This window comes from Panicum virgatum, chromosome 3N (assembly GCF_016808335.1).
Source record: "Panicum virgatum strain AP13 chromosome 3N, P.virgatum_v5, whole genome shotgun sequence".
In the NCBI taxonomy this organism is placed as follows: Eukaryota; Viridiplantae; Streptophyta; class Magnoliopsida; order Poales; family Poaceae; genus Panicum; species Panicum virgatum.
The window spans coordinates 69109283-69122412 of NC_053147.1; the positions used below are offsets into that span (position 1 = coordinate 69109283).

The 13130-nt window shown below is 46.1% G+C and overlaps 2 protein-coding genes across 6 annotated transcripts; one reads left to right on the forward strand and one right to left on the reverse strand.

The window, feature by feature from the left end:
- Window positions 1-2360: 2360 nt before the first annotated feature.
- LOC120667062 (malate dehydrogenase, glyoxysomal) lies at window positions 2361-7452 on the reverse strand. The gene is made up of 9 exons (XM_039947074.1): window positions 7285-7452; window positions 6057-6272; window positions 4353-4667; window positions 4165-4254; window positions 3978-4061; window positions 3443-3478; window positions 3265-3354; window positions 3073-3167; window positions 2361-2635 (listed from the first exon to the last, which is right to left on the reverse strand). The coding sequence occupies exons 1-9, from the start codon at window positions 7372-7374 to the stop codon at window positions 2563-2565; spliced, it is 1089 nt and encodes a 362-aa protein (XP_039803008.1). The 5' UTR covers window positions 7375-7452; the 3' UTR covers window positions 2361-2562.
- A 1496-nt stretch (window positions 7453-8948) lies between these two features.
- On the forward strand, window positions 8949-10939 carry LOC120667064. Of its 5 annotated transcripts, none has more exons than XR_005672065.1 (4): window positions 8950-9524; window positions 9763-9832; window positions 9950-10086; window positions 10712-10939. XR_005672065.1 is itself a non-coding variant. In XM_039947075.1 (3 exons), exons 1-3 carry the CDS (start codon window positions 9132-9134, stop codon window positions 9979-9981), a joined length of 495 nt encoding a protein of 164 aa, XP_039803009.1. In that variant the 5' UTR covers window positions 8949-9131; the 3' UTR covers window positions 9982-10939. The 5 variants fall into 5 exon arrangements, 1 of the variants encoding a protein (XP_039803009.1); XR_005672068.1 differs by adding an exon at window positions 9627-9669 and having other exon boundaries at window positions 8970-9524; window positions 9950-10939; XM_039947075.1 differs by having other exon boundaries at window positions 8949-9524; window positions 9950-10939.
- The last annotated feature ends 2191 nt before the right edge of the window (window positions 10940-13130 follow it).

The following is a 13130-nucleotide window of genomic DNA, read 5'->3' on the forward strand; positions in this document are numbered from 1 at the left end:
TGGGATATGCAGTGTAAAGTTGGCACAGTGCTGTTTGCATAAAATGCAACATGTCTTTGGTTGGTATAGCAAGCCAAGATCGAAGATATGATCATCGAGATCAGGTACTGCAATTATTGTATTATATCTATCTATCCTGCAGTTGTTGGTTGTTGCATACCAATATCTTCATGTCATGAATCACGTGTATCTGTGTAGACAAATATTATTAATATACGTGATCTGGTCCTGATCCCTCATCTCAAGGGATAAAGAATGATGATTTAGCAACCTTATTAATGATATGATTTCGAGATATTTGTTGCAATCCTATTGGATTTTTTTTTTCGCTAAGGAAGCATCTTGGTGATGAACACTGCAAAGCTTCCTTCTTCTGGGGACCCGGCCGGCCGTACGTCTGGTCTTTGCCGGACAAAAAAAAATACTCTACTGAATAAGGGTTCAGTACCAATTCAACTGGAGGGACATGGACTAAAAACTTCTGAGCTGGGATCAGCTGGCAGATCAGCATATCTCAAGCAACTTTTGTTTTCAACTTTTTCTGTCGTCTAAAATTACCAAGTTACAGTTTAGTTTAGCTAAAGCTAAGCCAGTTGATATATAGTATATTATGACATCTATCAGTAGGCAACTGAACTGGGCACATGCATGGCTAAAAGCAGCTTTCAATAATTGGTGGATTAGCCATGCTGCCTTGGTATATTTTATTGCCAACAAAAAGCTTATCAATTTGGAGGTTGCAGGTAGACGCCGTTTCGGTGTTCAGTTGTGACTGGCTGCATGCGTAGCTGACTGCAGACTGTAGTGAAAGGAAGCACCATCATCATATCATCTCAAGAAGAAGAAAAAAAGAAGACTGCATGTAGAGGATCGGAAACACATCATATGGATCGAATCTGCGTCATCGTGGCAAATAGGGCTGCAAATTGGTGATTTTTAGGTGCACCTCCAATTCTCTTTAATTCAGAATTTTGTACTAATTCTTCAAATTGAGATCTAATTGATACCCCTAGTGGCAAAACTGAACCTCGCTTTGAGACGTAAATTCAGAGATTAAATCCGGATGCAGCATATCCTCTCCTACTTCAGTTTAGAGTGGTTGCCTTGCGCAAAACCCAAACTAATGGCATTTATATTTTAGTCGAGGGAGTAGTTGCTGAGTGACAATTAACGACTTACTAGAAGACTTTCAGGTGAAGTTGAAATTTGAACTGTGTGTGCGCGCGCGTGCTTAATTGCTCTTCAGCACCCTTATCGTCTCCATAAGGGGATTGGGAGGGATTGAGGGGAATTTTGACTTGTTAGGATTTAATTCCTCCCAACCCCTTCGATCCCCTCCAAACCGAACATGCTCTTAAGCTAGCTCCTTCCATGGTGCAGGGGGCGGGGGGCTGGAGCTCCACGTTGGATCCACCCCTGCCTCTTGCCCATACCAGAGAGTCAGTGTTGTCATCCAGCGGTGACTAGTACTAGTATACTATCTTGCAGTTTTATGATGCCATGCACACGTGGCATCTGCAGCTGCTGGTTTGATACCCAGCCCAGCAGAGGGGAGGATAACTGTACGAGTTGGAGTTGGCTCATCACGCACACGAATCCCATGACAGGTACGGTTTATTATTGATGTGACTAATTAATTAAGGCAGTGAAGCTCAGCTCCCAGTAGCAGCCATTAGAAAATCCATGCCTTGCGTGACTGAACTCAACCACTTGCCCTGCCTGCTTGTTCCCTATGGCGACGCCATCCTCGATCTAGCTCAGAGGTTGTTTATTGGGTTGCCGCCGCCATTAAAGGTTCTTGCTGCGACGCATGAAAGCCTTGCTTTGGATCGAGCACGTACGACGTGGTGCAGTGTCCTCCGATCCAGCCCCAAAGGAGTAATAACCTTTGCCAGGATAACATTGTTTTCTTCCTTCCTGCATTGCATCGTGAAAGCAACAGCGCTGCATGCCAAACATGGATACCAACCACCACCCATCTCCAGTCAGATCTATCACGTTGGGTCTCACCATCATTACTACATTGAGCATTAACAATCTGCAGATTCAAACGGTACCAGAGGAGGCAATGCTGTCCGTCATATATGAAACAGCGGTGCCAACATATAAACCCATCACACCGAGCAATCGGTGTACAAGTTACCACTCTGTTCGGCTGGCTTGTCTGCCAACCAGCCAGTAGTATTTTTCTCACACACCACATCAGCACCAGCCATCAACCACCAGTCAGCCAGCAGTACTTTTCTCTTACAACAAATCAACACCAACCACCAGCCACAACCAGCCGAACAGATTGAGATCATACAGTCCATCTGATACCGTAAATATATAGGGCAACATTCAGACATTAGAGACCCATCTGTTCAGAAGCAACTTTTATTACCAGATTTTTCTTTTTTTGTGACCAAAGATTTATCCTTTTTAGTACAGCCGTGTAGATTATTCATTCACGCCATGTACACAGTTTTACAGAGAGATTACAATACAATGGTTTCCAGCAGGAAGCCAAAACAGAGCACATCTTTCTCTATGTTGGGGTTGGACATTTGCTAGATGGCCGCCTCACTTGTTGATGAAAGAGACGCCCTTCTGGATACTCTGGGCCAGCTCTTTCTTTGCCTTCTCCAGACCAGCTCTGCATGATAGTGATGTGTGAAAAAGATGAAATGATGTAGTAGGTAGTCAGTAGAGCTCCAGGACATCAATAACAATTGCGGTGGTCCTTATACAGTATGGTATGATGAAACAGGTTTGGATGGCACTGAATCGGTTGTAAGCCATGTATTCTAGTATATGTGTTACTGTGAGCTGTAGGTCCGTGTCCAGCAGAGAATAACGCATGAAACTGGCTTATTGTCAGCATGAAACTAGGACGTGAAAGGTCAATCATGATTCACGAAGATTGAGGTGAACATGCAAGACAAACTAAGTGTTCTAAACAAAGCACAGCCAAAGAAAATTTGCTGTGGCAGTTACCTGCCGGTGGTGTTGGCTGATAGATACAGAATATCTAACCTAAATGCATGCTGCAAACAGGAATACATTAAAGTTCGGAAAGTGGAGAGAGCAGACCTTTCAAACTCATTCAACGGCCCAAGCGGCAAAATTTCCTCAACGCCAGAGCGCCCTAACCGAACTTTGGATGCAAAGAAAGGTAGCTCCGTCACCTTAAACCAAGACAAGGAAAACAGAAATACTATTCAATGGAGATGGTTAAAACGGAAATTGAATCATGATAATATTCAGTATACACGGAAGAAGAACCTGAGAAGCTACATAAGAGCACTCCACTATTCCAGCATCACCACGCAATCCTCTTAGGCAAGCATCTGCAAATTTAGCAGCTGCATACGCCTACAAAGCAAGTTTCAGTGTTAACTGAAGCAGCACTACAAACTACGAAATGTGGACACAAATCTTGAAACAAGTGGCAGAAACAAACCATTGAAAGAGTTGCTGATCCTGCTCCAGCTTTAGCCTGAAATATATTGGGAGTACGATGAGACCAAAAGAAAAAAAAATGAATTTTTAGAATTAACTGCATGACAATCAAGAACAAAACTATTTATGAGAAAAGTATGAGACTGTCACCTAGCTAAAACCCATGTCAACAACTAGTGCCACCAAAACCTAGTACCTAGCATATGGGTAAAAAGGTGTGCATGTGCACCTAATCATGTTGTCAGTTGTCACCAACATGATGTCATTGATATGCATATGCGCACCTAATTAGTCTTTTATATAATATAAGGAACGTCCAGACATTCACATATCCATTTTACTAATGATCTGACTCTTGTACTCTCAAAATTAAGCATGCAGATTCTTTTTCAGATTTGTTAATCATAGAACCAAAAAGATAGAACCAGAATCCATAGATCTAACAGGTCAGATGAATGTTGAACCAATATACATGGCTGAGAAAATGCATAAGGGGTTTTCCTCGTGTATAAGAAATGCAGCAAGGAAAAGCATACCTCAACTACTTCTGTCCCACCATTCTGTATGCGAGAAGTGAGGTAATTAACCTCTTCTGAAGTGAATGAGCAGGCAGGATTCACCTATGTGTAGAACAAAATAAGGTGAAAAATGAAATTGATCCTCTACAATTTCCAGAATGATTACAAAGTCAAGAATTTTGTATCACTTCAAATTACTCCTAACCTGTGAAAGGAGTGGTAATATCGTAACTCCAGCATGCCCACCAATGACAGGAACATTGACTTCTCTGGGATCAAGTCCAAGAACCTCTCCCTGTAAACAATGGAGGGGAATCAGAAAAGCTGACAATACAGAAATTAGTATCAAATAATGAACCATGGCAAACTCTGTACAAGATTTGAAGTGCATACCACAAAAGTGTTGGCTCTCACTACATCAAGTGTAGTAACCCCCAAAAGGCGCTTGGGATCATATGTCCCAGCTTTCTTGAAAACTTCAGCAGCAATTGGAACGGTAGAATTGACAGGATTACTAATCACATTCACAATCGCCTTGGGGCAGCATTTCGCAATTCCCTCGCAAAGAGTACGTACGATTCCAGCATTGATGTTAAATAGATCATCCCTTGTCATCCCAGGTTTCCGAGGGACACCAGCAGGAATTATCACAAGATCCATCCCAGTTAGAGCATTTTCCAACTGTGGCTGGCCCAAGAATCCACGCACCTGTATAGAATTTCAAACCTAAGTAATTAAATCCAATGATCAAACTAGTTTATGATCCAAGAAACAAATGAATAACAGAACAATGGCAGAGGGCATTCAAGAACATCTCAGAACTGACGAAACTGAAATCCAATGAAAGTTCCACACTTGGTAGGAAAATGGTGAGTAGGATGATGTTTTTGGCGAGGCAATAATTCACTCTTCTATGCAGGTTCTGTTCCGGGCCACATGATGGAGGAAAATGGTGAGTAGGATGTTGTTTTTGGCGAGGCAATAATTCACTCTTCTATGCAGGTTCTGTTCCGGGCCACATGATGGACTTGCTTCTAGGCTTTGTTACAAAAGGGGAGGAGCATGGTGGGGACAATATGTGTACTGCATGCCGCTTTGCCAGGAATGGATGGAAGTTTAGCAGTAGAATCGTGTTCAATATTGTTGAGCCTCTATTATTCAGAGGTGGTTATTGGCTATGTGGTAGATGGAGTCTACATCATATCAAACGTTTTGTAATAGTAAATGGCTTGTACATCTTTGGATGTAGCGGCTGGGATTTGTTACACCATTATCTAAAAAGGTATAAGTTGAGATTTAAACAATGATAGCTGAATGGTCAGGTACTCAGTCTCATCCAAGGTTTTCAGTAGAAATTTTGACATGACATGATTTATACAACTCCAACTTAAATAGGCAATAATTCACTCTTCTATGCAGGTTCTGTTCCTGGCCACATGTTGGATTTGCTTCTAGGCGTTGCTACAAAAGGGGAGGAGCATGAAGGGGACAATAAGCCTACTGCATGCCGCCTTGCCAAGAATGGATGGAAGTTTAGCAATAGAATCATGTTTAATTTAATAATGAACTTCATATTGTTGAGCCTCTATTATTCAGAGGTGGTTATTGGCTATGTGGTAGATGGAGTCTACATCATAATATCATATCAAACGCTTTGTAATAAGAAACAGCTTGTACATCTTTGGATGTAGCGGCTGGGATTTGTTACACCATTATCTAAAAAGGTAACGATATAAGTTGAGATTTAAACAATGATAGCTGAATGGTCAGGTACAAAGTCTCTTCCAAGGTTTTCAGTACAAATTTTGACATGAAATGATTTATACAACTCAAACTTAAATTTCAGGGAAATTATTATTTGTTTCCTGAAATAGCCGCAAGCTGGTTAATGCTGAACTGCTTCATTTTAGTCACAAGTACAGTATAAAAGGCCTATGTGCCGAACTTTATATCCTCTAAGTTTTGACCAAGTCTTAAAGGCCTACTAGCATAGTAGCATGGAACTGTGGTGGCAATCTGTCTTCTGAATCAAATTACCAGAATCTCTTAAGATGATTTGAAATAAAGATGGGATACATGCAATGGCAAGAAGCATACCACAGCACCAGTATTCATGTGGCTAATGTCAGCTGTGACACCAGGTGCGTTGACAACATCGTATAGATGGAGCACCGAAACGAGAGGGTTCATCTTCATCAGTAGCGCAAGTGGCTGCCCGATTCCACCAGCTGCACCCAAGATCGCGACCTTGAAGCCTGGCGCCGCCCCTTTTGCACGGCAATTGGATCCCATTAGGAGGGGTACCTCCTCCATCTTCAAAACAAAGCACAGTAGAAAATTTAGCAGAGAATGAAAACAGAGCTCAGAAAAAATAGCAGTACATGAATTACAATCTTTTAGCTTTCATCAACCACTACAATTGAGCCTAGATTTGAGTGTGAAGGTAGAAACTTGTAGCCAATACTATATCAGATATCAAAGTGACTAATCTGAAAAGTGAAAACAATTGTAAAATCTCTAGACAGGTCGTAATCAATCAGTATACAGGTATCAGAAAGGGATAGCTTGGGCTCATCACCAGATTCGAGTCATGTTTGTTAAAAGCGTGAGTTATATGTGATTTATCAGGTAGTGTCATTTAACTATCCACAGCTAAGCTAAGCAGAAAATTTATGGATTGCTGTAACTGGAATGATGATATTTGCTACGAGACTGAAACAGATTCTGCATTTTATCAGCATTGCGCCCCTTTGGCACACAGACCATTCACCCACAATTCAGTACACATGCGAGAGCATTGGTACAGCGCATGATGCAGCAAACACCGTGCCGTTTATTCTACATTTGGCAGTACACACATTCGGGAACATCAACTGAATCAGCATCCCGAGCAGCAATTTACTACTAGCACTTGAGGAAACAGAAGAGATGGCCCCAATTTTGGCACAAACGAAAGCCTGGTGGGCAGGCAACCCCAATCGACGAACGATCCTAGACAGTGTTTGTACTAGAAAATGAAATTCGGCTCCCCAGACCAAAAGGAGCCTCCTTTGACGCCAAGGTCCCAGCTTTCGGGAGCGGCGGCCGCCTTCGCCGCGGCTAATGAGCCCCTTGACCTTTGGGGCGGGTCGGAGCTTGGTTCTCCAAGAACCCGAATTGATAGCGAAAGCTGGGGAACTAGCAGGTGAGGTGACGGAGAGGGCAGGTAGCGGCAAGAGCGAATCCAAGCAAAGCGCAATCACTCCCTGATTGGGAAGACCCCGGGCAAACCAATCAGGCGAGCCGGAGAGGGGCCCAAGGAAGAAGGGAGAGCGTGGTGACGAACCTGAGGGTGAGAGGATGCGGGTTGCGGGCGCAGGTGGGAGGCGAGCGTGGCCATCCGCCTGGCCGCGGCCCCTTGCTGCTGCTGCTCCATGGTTGCCTCTGGGCTCTGGCTATGCCTTGGAGTTTCAGATTTGCAGAGAGAAAGCGAGAGTCGGAGATGAGAGGAATCTTCGAAGACCTAAAGCCCCCCCCCCCCCCCCCCCCCCCCCAAATTGAGCCACGTAGGCTCAAAAATCTCGGCCGTCGGATTGCTCGTGGATGGTTCGGATTGTCTAAGGCTCGACAATTTTAAAAAAAACCCCGAACTTTATCAAAATTAATATATAGTGGCTCGGCAATTTTGCAAAAAACCCTCGAACTTTATCAAAATTAATACATAATCTAGCTCACACTCAGTTAATTTATAGAAACCCCCTTGAACTTTGTAGAAATAGCATTTGCTCAAGCCACCTCGCAAACAGTTTTACAGCAACCTCCTCGACCTTTATAGAAATACAATTTGAGCCACGTCATTCGAAATTTTTCGTCCGTCGGATCGTACATGGATGACTCGGATTATCCATGAGACTCGACAATTTTATAAAAACCCCTTGAACTTTATTAAAATTAATATATAGTCCAACCCACACTCAATTAAATTTATAGAAACCCCCGACCTAAGGGGGGAATTTTGCCCCCTTCCCCATTGAGACACGTAGGCTCAAAAATCTCGGTCGTCGGATCGTGCGTGGATGGCTCGGATTGTCTAGAAGGTTCGGCAATTTTACAAAAAAAACCCCGAACTTTATCAAAATTAATATATAGTGGCTCGGCAATTTTATAAAAAATCCCTCGAACTTTATCGAAATTAATATATAATCCAGCCCACACTCAATTAATTTTATAGAAACCCTCTTGAACTTGGCAGAAATAGCATTTATTCAAGCCACATCTCCGGCAATTTTATGACCACTGTTTCGATCCAGCCACCTCTCAGGTAATTTTATGACAACCAACCCGCGATTCATATATTTTTTACAAACCAAGCTCTACAACACTTAACCCACGCTCGACAGACTTTTACGAAAAGGCCCTAAACTTCCTAAAAATGTACCCATAGCCCAAAACTTTGCAGAAAAGGCCCCCCAGATTCATGACGATCAACCCACGACCTCTGCATTCTAACTAAATAATAATACCCTAAAGTTTCTATAAATTAATCTATAGCCTAAAATTTTGTGAAAAATATTCCCAGCCTTCATACCAATCACTGGACTACAGGTCATGGCGCGGCAACGCCGCGCCAGTCTTTCTAGTAGGAAGACCGGAAGAGGGGGTTGGTTGCAAAAGGTAGTGCTGGTTCCAGGGACAATGCGTGCACGTTTCCGATCGAGTTCGTTGCGCCGCCGTACGCGAGAAATTTCGATATTTGACACTAAATTTGCAGGCATCACGCGATATAACATCAGGTTCGCAAACCTTTCGAAATATGTTATCGGGGCTGCGAATTGTTTCGATTCATGACATTTTCACTATTTTTACCCTATTTGCAAATTTCTTAATTCTTTTTAATTTAACAGCCCATGTCAAATGACCATTGTACCCTTGTCTCATCTCATATTTTTCGCCCGCGCATCGCTTGCAGCGAGGTTTCCTTTTTCTTCCGCCCAAACACCGCCTTCTGTGCGCTTGACTAGCGCTTTCCTTTTTTTCCTCCACAATCGCCGCACGCCGCTTCCTCCGCGCGCCGCACGCGGTCGCCCGTCGCGATGCCACGCCGCCCACCACGGCACGCGACCACGCCGCACACATGCGACACGCCGCCCGCCGCGACGCCACGCCGCCGTGCGACCAATCGCTTGGCCGTGGATGCCGCCGCCGCACGCACGCGACCACGCCGCCGGCCATGACACCACGCCGCCGCACCGCCATGCAAGACGACCACGGAGAACATCCACGGCGCGACCAATCGCCTCCACGCCGCCGCACGTGATGGCGACGCGATCATGCCGCGATGACAGCGCACCATCGGAGGCCGGGACATCGCCGCGGCACTACGCGAGGGCCCAGACATCAGAACCGCCTTTACCGAAGGCCCCTTCATCGCGCGTCCTCCCAAGACATCGCAGTTGCACTGTGCGAGGCCCCAGACAACGGAGCTGTTTCCTCCCCGCGGTGGGGTGGGGGCGCTACGCACCACCACCGGCGGTGGGCGCCGGCCCGGTGCTGTGCGTCCCCATCCGAGCGAGCCTCCACACACAGGTACTGGCCATCCTGATTCTACCACCGCTCCTGCTCCATCGCTTTGTTTACCGTGTTCACTGGAATCTTCATGCCCACAAGTTGTTTGATGGTATGCCTCAGGTCTTAGTTATCTGAGTTTGAAGTTACGCAAGTTGTGATGCAGGTTAGTCAGCTGACTTAGAAGTTACTGAAGTGATGATAAGGTTTCTATATGTCCTATTTGCTGGTTTACATTTCATCTTATTTCTTCTATCAGGTGAACAGATCAAATAGGGGATTCAGTGTACTCCAGGATGACCCTTTTGCTATGCACACGGACCCTAAAGGTCAGGATTACATTGCTGTTCTTTTTTTGGTCTTTTCCAAAAGGTTGGAACCAACATCGATTTTAGTTTTATCTTCAAGTTGTTGTACTCCTCTTACCTATACATAAGATTTGACAGGCAACTTTAAGATCGAGCAGAGGATATCTTGAATTCTTGGTCGGAGCTTGAAGTTGAATGTATCCTGCGTGACCACGTGAAGGAAAGCAATTGGCAATTCCTTCAGAAGCAAATTGTAAAAGCCTGGGAAATGGGTGGTATGCACTCTTCTCGGAATCTTGTCAAACTAATTCAAAAAAAGTGTACCATCTCAAAATATTTTCTCATTTCAGTTTGAATACTCTTTGCTTTCTGCACTTAGTATGCTTATGACTCAGGTTGATTGCACTATATGCATCCTGTTACATGATGCTTTTTGAAACTTCTTTAGTTCTTAATGAAAAACTAGATGAGACAACAGTGATTGCTTACATTGAGCAAGTGGTATTAGGCAAATGAGTAATCCTCAGTTGTGCATCTTGTTTTTTTTTTCACTTGAACCATCTTAATTCTTCTTTTATTTACATGTTTTGATATTCATTCATAATTCATAACTAGAGATGAGGAGTAATTTCCAGCTGCATACCTTACCACTCTAGGTCTGCATAGTATTGTATCATCTCTTCATAGAAACACATCAAGATTTGCTTCTTCATACTAATCTGATGAAACAAAGTAAATACGCTATTGCCATAGGATAATGCATGTTTTACTGAAGTGAATTAGTGGATGATTTGCTAAATTGTTGCATTCTTTATGGAGCTAAACATTAAATTATTCCTTTCCTTCACCTCGCAACCACCATCGCCATCACAATGGGCATAAGTAATTTCATGTTTCCAGGACTTCCATGACGCCCTTGTTGTGTTCTAGGGACCTGCCGCCGCTGGGTGCGAATTTAGCTAGGATTTTTTTTAATTTTTTTTCCTTTTCTTACCTACTTCATAAGGGGGATTATTTAGATTTAGAATGGAGTGGATTGCTATATTTTTAATATGAAAATAATTTAGTTGTTTTAGTAATTGTTCAATGTAATTCAACTTTTCTTTGTTATATCAATTTTTAGTCTCATTCTATTTTTAAATATAGTTAACTCTTTAAGCACATGCTATTTTTAAATATAATGATTTTTTAAACACGTGCTTGTGGCACGTGCACCTCCACTAGTAGTCAACAAACAAAAGAAAGAAAAAGAGTAAATTTCACCAGCGGTCCCTGAACTTGTCCCGAGTTCTCATCCCGGTCCCGGTACTCTCAAAATGCACGTCTAGGTCCATGAACTTGTCCCGAGTTCTCATCCCGGTCCCGGTACTCTCGAAATGCACGTCTAGGTCCATGAACTTGCTAATCCGTTTCATATAGGTCCAAATCTCTATAGCATGCTCTCCAAACAGTACGATTAAGTGAACTAACAGGTGGGGCCCATATGGCAGTCACACCTCTCCCTTCTCCCTCCTCCCTCTGTATGGGCGCCGCCGGACCCCACCCCTAGCGTCCGTCGCCACCCGTGCGCCTGCGCTGCCACGATGGACCTCAGCTCCGCGCCGCCCCGGTCCTCGTTCATGCCCCGCCGCCCCTCCACCGGCCCCACGCCCTCCCTACCCAGCCGCGCTGCCGTCAAGACCGTCGTCCCACGCGACCCTCGGCTACCCCGCTCCCTGGATGTCGCGCCAACCCGAGGGCGGCGCCCTCCATGGCCACCACCGCCGGCGCGCCCTGGCGGGCGAGCCCCGCTCCGGTCCTGGTCCCGGTCCAGCGCTCGCGGGCCCGCACAGCGCCGCCCCGGCCGGCGAGCCGGCGACCCCCTCGCCCGAGCCTGCCCCCTTCCCCATTCTCAAGGTTGAAGATGGCCATGGCCATGGGCGGCGACGTTGGGAGCAAGAGAGGAGGGAGAAGGGAGAGGTGTGACTGCCATATGGGCCCCACCTGTTAGTTCACTTAATCATACTGTTTGGAGAGCATGTTATGGAGATTTGGACCTATATGAAACGGATTAGCAAGTTCATGGATCTAGACGTGCATTTTGAGAGTACCGGGACCGGGATGAGAACTCGGGACAAGTTCAAGGACCTAGACGTGCATTTTGAGAGTACCGGGACCGGGATGAGAACTCGGGACAAGTTCAGGGACCGCTGGTGAAATTTACTCAAAGAAAAAAGGCCGGGTATTTCCACCATCCATCGACCGTCGATGATTAGCTAGCTAGCTGTGTGCCGGAAAAGGAAAACCAAATTACGAAGGAAAAAAAAAGGTAGGCCGCAAGTGCTTGCTGGTACTGTCTTTTATTAGTTGGGTTGGCCTCCAATGCGCAGCAATATAATGCTGGAGTTCAATACCTTGTCTGGTCTAGTTCCAGGCCAATATTCAGAAAGCTATACCTAGTAGTACGTAGTAGTAGCTTTGTCGACTGCAACTTTTTTCAACAGTTAACGCTTGGGATCGGATTGGATCTCTTCACGACAACCAACAACACCTCTATGTCTACTGCCAAGATGGGCGTAGGTGCACCATGGAGCGATCCTAGAACTATCCAACGACCCATTCAGCGAGGTGAGGAGCACCAAATGATCCGTGGTTGCACCAATAGTTCTGGTGGGTCGAACCATTTAGCTTGCTATTGCTGGGCTCGTGTGTGCGCCACGCCTCCTCCGCTACACGCTGCCCGTACTGCCCCTGTTACAACTCCGACTCGCCTGTCTCTTCTTTCCTCGCCACGGCGTCGCCAGCCAGCGCCCGCACATGCTTGTCGAGCGGGTTGATGAGGAGCCGGAGCTCGCGGTTGCAGACGGGGCCGAGCTCCCGCAGCAGGAGGCGCTGGTCGCGGGAGTCTGCAAGGACCATGCCGCACCAGGGCGCTGCCGACGGGAGGGGACCGGCGCCGGGGATGATGCTCGCGACGGGCATGAACGGCGGCTGCGGGGAGAGGCACGGCACCTCCGCGCCAGCGGCGGCACACGGCGGTGCAACGGATGACGTCGCGCGGCGCAAGCCTACTCCGTCTGTCCGTCACCGGCATCGGGCGCGTGCGCTTGCAGTAGAGTCGAAGCCGGGCGCAGGGGACAGGGAGCGCTTGCGGCAGACGACTGACGGCGGCATAGCAAGGCGCGGCGTGGTAGTTGGCGAATCGGGCGCCGCGGTGGCAGAACGGGGAATAGGAATTTGGGGATCCAATTCTTGCGGCCGCGGCGGCGTTGTCGGGAGGCGGCGGCATCAGGTACGTCGAAGGGGTGGGTCGAACCCCCGATCCCTTGGTTCAATGGTT

Bases quoted from the DNA above. Each gene is read 5' to 3' on its own strand.
- LOC120667062 (XM_039947074.1), bottom strand. From the start codon at position 7,374: ATGGAGCAGCAGCAGCAAGGGGCCGCGGCCAGGCGGATGGCCACGCTC. The intron at 4,062-4,164 runs GTTAGGAGTAAT...TTCTACACATAG, and splicing joins TATTACCACTCCTTTCACAG to GTGAATCCTGCCTGCTCATT. The intron at 2,636-3,072 runs GTCTGCTCTCTC...ACTATCATGCAG, and splicing joins CCGTTGAATGAGTTTGAAAG to AGCTGGTCTGGAGAAGGCAA.
- LOC120667064 (XM_039947075.1), top strand. From the start codon at position 9,132: ATGCCGCCGCCGCACGCACGCGACCACGCCGCCGGCCATGACACCACG. The intron at 9,525-9,762 runs GTACTGGCCATC...TTCTTCTATCAG, and splicing joins GAGCGAGCCTCCACACACAG to GTGAACAGATCAAATAGGGG. The intron at 9,833-9,949 runs GTCAGGATTACA...AAGATTTGACAG, and splicing joins TATGCACACGGACCCTAAAG to GCAACTTTAAGATCGAGCAG.